Raw genomic sequence first — 4,924 nt, forward strand, 5'->3', positions numbered from 1 at the left:
ACGTGCATTAATAATTCTGCCAGCTCCAATAACAAGTGCAGGCAGTATTCAAGTATTTTGATGGCTTTTTCCCCTTTGTTTACGAACAGTCTAATTAATCGGAAATGTCAGAACTAACGGGGATTAATAACGATATACACCGTTACAGCGCTAACTGTTTTCAACTGAATAGACATCAGTGATTAGTTGAAATTATCGAAATAAGACAATTCTTAACGTGAAATAACTTTGAATACAAAATTTTTTATCTGTTCTATACCACAAAATATACAAGTATACGAAGTTTGAAAGTGTTTCGGTATCAAAAACACTACATAAAAAATGTTGCCCGTCAAACCCCAAAGATCCCATATATATAATAGACAGAATGAGGTAATAAAGCCAAGGCTGTAAGAAGTTTCCAGGACATTTATAAAGAAATAGTCTTACAGCTGTTTCTTGGACATTGTGGATATCCCTTCATCAGAGACGTGTGAGAAGGTTAAATAGAGGAAATATTTGAATTTGAATTATTATATCTTATTTCTGCTTTCATTCTCTTATTTCCCTCTGTATTCCCTATCTCCTCCTTTTCCATAATAATTAAAACTCAAATATTTCCTCTATTTAACCTTCTCTGATGAAGGCATATCCATAATATCCCAGAAACAGTTGTAAGACTATTTCCTTATAAATGTCCTGGAAACTTTTTACAGCCTTGGCTTTATTATCTCATTATGTCTAAAAATATATACATATATATATATATATATATATCCATCATGATCTATAAATAATTATATATTTTGCACTCTAAAGTCATCTTGTCTTTATTCAGATACAGTATATGCTTTCTTGCATTATCCAATGTGTCCTTCCATTTCTGAAATGGTAGAGTATAATATGAAGGAAATGGTTGCTATTTCTCGTAGGTGTCATAGTCACATAGAGTCTATCTCATTGGCTTATGTATACCTAAATATTTTATTATTTTGCAATGACGAATTCAAATCCTAATTATAGCACACAAGTCTGTCATAATTTAGATTTACTAAACAAAGACCATAAGGTGCTTCAGTGACTCCGTGTGTTATGGAGTTCAAAAGAACAAAAGTGATTTAAACTTCACTACTTAACTATGATATTTATGATTATGATGACTAACTATGGAAGTGATAATCTTATGAAAATATGTTAATTGAGAATAATATGTATTGCTCAACAGAATTTACTTATAACACATCCTTATCTGAAATTTTGGAAGAGACTGCACATATTTTTTATTGAGGGTCTTGATAGCTCTTCTGAGTCCTTTTCTATTTCTAGGCCCATATCAGAAAGGATCCCAGCTTCCTGAAGACAGGAAAGGAAGTACAGCTGATGGAGATATTGATGTTGCATTTAACCATTACTCACAGCAAATCACCGATTTAGAAAATGGTAATAATTCTTGTGGTAAGTCATCAAGAAAGTGTATATATAATGTCAATGCATATTCTACCTTTACACCTACAATAGCAACAACAGCAAGTATAATTCTTACTTTCCACCATTGTTATTATCATAATAACAATAATTGACACTTATATACACCAATTCACATTAATATTTTTCACATGATTTTTCTCTTTTGTGCTCTGAATTCATATTAAACCAACACTAATATGTCTTCTTTTTTTTCTTTATCATCAGTCTCATAGTGTCTCATGTTTTAGGATTCTGTTCTAAAGCTTTATTATAGATTTTCTTACTTCCTTTAGGAAATCTTAAAAAATAAGGACAAGATTAACAGAAATAGGTGCAGCATTAGAATGAGACAAACACATAGTTTATTTTTAATTGAATGATTTGGTGGTTCAGCTTGAAGTCCTTCAAGCAGAAGTCCCTGATAACTTGACTTGGTCATTTTGCCCCTAGCTGCACAGGAAGAATAAATTAAAAAATTTTACTTCTATTTTATTGACTACCACAGTCTGCAGGGTGTTTTTTGCATTACATGTGTATTATTTATGTAATAGTTAAGTTATATATTTTGCACTTTCTTGTATTTTGTTATGACTCCCTGATCCATGGAAAAATGCTCTTGCATGAAACTGGTCCATGGTGCAAAAATGATCGGAGACCAGTGATTTAGGGAACAGATAGTAAGGAAACTTTTGTTTTAGTTCCCCATATAGCAACTAGAAGTATATCTTTCAGCCATTAAATGACTCTTTGAGCTGTCATTTACACACTGAATGCTAAGGTGCATTGCAACTCTATAAATTGGTTTAGCTTTGGAAATAAATTCAATTCAGTATGATTGATTGTCATTGTATACAAATATAATGACAATAATGACAAACATAATGGAAAATAAATTATAGATCAAGCTACAATAATAACAATCTGTTGTAAACCAACAACAATAACATAGAACAGCATACATTCAATATGACAATAATTACTATATCAATATAACAACAACATAATTATATTAGCAAATATAAGCAGAAACACTTATCTATATTCATAATAATTCTATTTTCTATCAGTGGTAGAAAGCTTCTTGTCTAGTTCTGTTTGTGTTAACTATTAGATTGCACAAAGATGAACATGTGTTTAGATAGTGTCTAATGTCTGAGAAGAATCTGAATGTTCATTACAGAAGTAGCTAATTAACTGCTATTTGCATATAGAAGTATACCAAGTGTATATTTATTTAATAACTATACATTAGGTTTCCTGTTTATTCCCGTAAATTTTCAAGTATAAATATAATATTCAATCCAGTTATCTGCTTCTTCAGTTCTGTTTATTATTTATTTTATTTTATTTTGCAACTTGTGAATAATAATGTTACAGCTTTCCATTGAGTTGGTCTCTAGTTTTCTGCATTCTTAATGGTGAAAGAGACAAGGGAACATCTGTAACCAAGCTTAGGAGGATTTTTTTGAAGAGCATCTGTTTTTCCCTTTTGTATTCTTCACTGGTATATGGCAGAAGATATAAACATTAATACTTATATATGTGTATATATATAAAGAGGACAACAAATGTTAAGGCAAGACAAAAGTTATATACATTATTATTATTGGAAAAATTCAAAGCCTTACAGCTGTTTCTGGGATATCCCAGAGTATGGAATATTCCTTCATCGGAGAAAAATAGGGAAAATGAAAAGGGTATAGATTAATGAAGTGACAACTCAGAGGACAGGAGAAAAGGAATAAGGAGATGAAGAAAGAAAAGAAAAAGAAGCATAAATGTTCACAGTTCAACTTTCCTCATCATGTAGAAGTAAGTCCATTAGTCCTTAGGTGCAATCCTGTGTAAATCCATATAGATTAAAGTCCTAATGGTGTAACTATCCAGAAATAGATGCGAACATATCAATATTCAACAACAGAATGGTAGCGGAGGTGATTATTAAATAGTAAAAAGAAAGAAAAATAAATTGAGAGATAGAGAGAGTGAGGGAGGATATTAAGGATTGGCGTTAAGGATAAAATGAGGTATGTAAGAATATAGTGTACAAAAATGACTAAGAAAATAAATAAATATATAAGGGTAACTAAGGAGAGAGGAAGAGAAGGTAAAGAAAGATAACATAAAAAAAAGTAAAATGAAAGGAATTCAAAGAGAATAGTAGGTGCCAGTGGTATTTTTCTAGTCTGTAGGGGTTTGGGAGGAAATCTAGTAATAAGTGGTTGTGTCCAATTTATGGCTAAGGTCAGTGGTTGTAGAAATATTTTTAGCAATGGGAGTATGCGTGTGTAGGTAGTCATGAATGGAGAAACCAGTTGAATGCTAAATTATTTAGGAATAAGTGTTAGAATTATATATTAGGGGATTTATTCGGTTAAGGTTTTAAAATAAAGAATTGACATTTATCTGCTAAAGTGATGAGGTCAGGTTGATAGAAGAGCTACACAGAGGTATGTGTTAACGGTCATGGAGGTTTGTATTCGAGTGTTATTCATGGAGGGTGAATTTACTTTTGGATTTATGGAAGAATTTAAAAGTGCAGAAGAATTTATATTTACACGCTGTGAAGGCTTCGTTGTGTTTATTAAGCAATTGTGGTGAGTTATGGGTTAAACTTTTGAGGGCTTCTTTTAAGCAGAGTCTACAAGTGGAGTGCTGGCCCTGATATGGGATACCAGAATCTATTATAACTCAGGAAAGTCTATACTGTATTTTTCTATTAATTAGATGGTGTACGTGGCTGGCTAGTGATGTGGAATTGCTATTCTCTTTATATTTAAATGAGTTTAAATGTGTATAATATCTTTGCTTAAAATTTGTAGTAGATCCAATGTAGTAGCTATTGGAGTTACTCACTATGTTGTGAACGGTGCATTGGTATACGATGTTGAATCTTCTGCAATGGGCTTGCAGAGAACAGTCTTTCCTAGATCTGCAGTTTGCAGCTATCAGTTCTACTATAGTTAGTTGGAAAGAGAGATGAGATAGTGCTACTAGAGGACAAGCTAAAGGTGAATCATCCGTGATATTGCTGTTACCATTGTCGTCATTTCTGCTATTAATATCAACGCCACCATTACCATTATTATTATTATTCAGTAGTTTTATTTTTATAACGTGCTTTCACTTCACTACCGAGCGCAGCTCTGTGCGTCTTGGGTATGTGCTGTGGTTTGCTGTGGTGCTCTTATGTTTACTGTATTGAAAGTGTTTTGCATAGAATGTGTGCAGTACCCAGTAGTGCAATTTTCTGAATGTTATATATATTTGTAAGTCCTGGTATTTTTGTTATGTATTTGTCTGAATATTTTTTTATTATACCTAAGGCACCTACTATGATAGGAATTGTTTCTGTTTTTAGATTCCACATTCGAGTTATCTCTATTTCCAGGTCTTTGTATTTTGAAAGTTTTTCCATTTCTTTTAGAGAAACGTTGTCATCTGCTGGTATTGATACATCAATTAGAAAGCATTTTTT

The 4,924-nt window shown here is 32.0% G+C and overlaps 1 protein-coding gene across 7 annotated transcripts in view; it reads left to right on the plus strand.

The window, feature by feature from the left end:
- The window catches only part of LOC106875810 (rabphilin-3A), a 285,702-nt gene that overhangs the window by 249,375 nt on the left and 31,403 nt on the right, over positions 1-4,924 (plus strand). For all 7 annotated transcript variants that reach the window (XM_052970468.1, XM_052970476.1, XM_052970487.1 and 4 more), the window contains one exon: positions 1,306-1,434. In XM_052970468.1, coding sequence (XP_052826428.1) covers positions 1,306-1,434 — 129 coding nt within the window. The remainder of the gene's footprint in view (positions 1-1,305; positions 1,435-4,924) is intronic.

The sequence above is a fragment of the Octopus bimaculoides genome, chromosome 1 (genome assembly GCF_001194135.2).
Source record: "Octopus bimaculoides isolate UCB-OBI-ISO-001 chromosome 1, ASM119413v2, whole genome shotgun sequence".
Taxonomy (NCBI): Eukaryota; Metazoa; Mollusca; class Cephalopoda; order Octopoda; family Octopodidae; genus Octopus; species Octopus bimaculoides.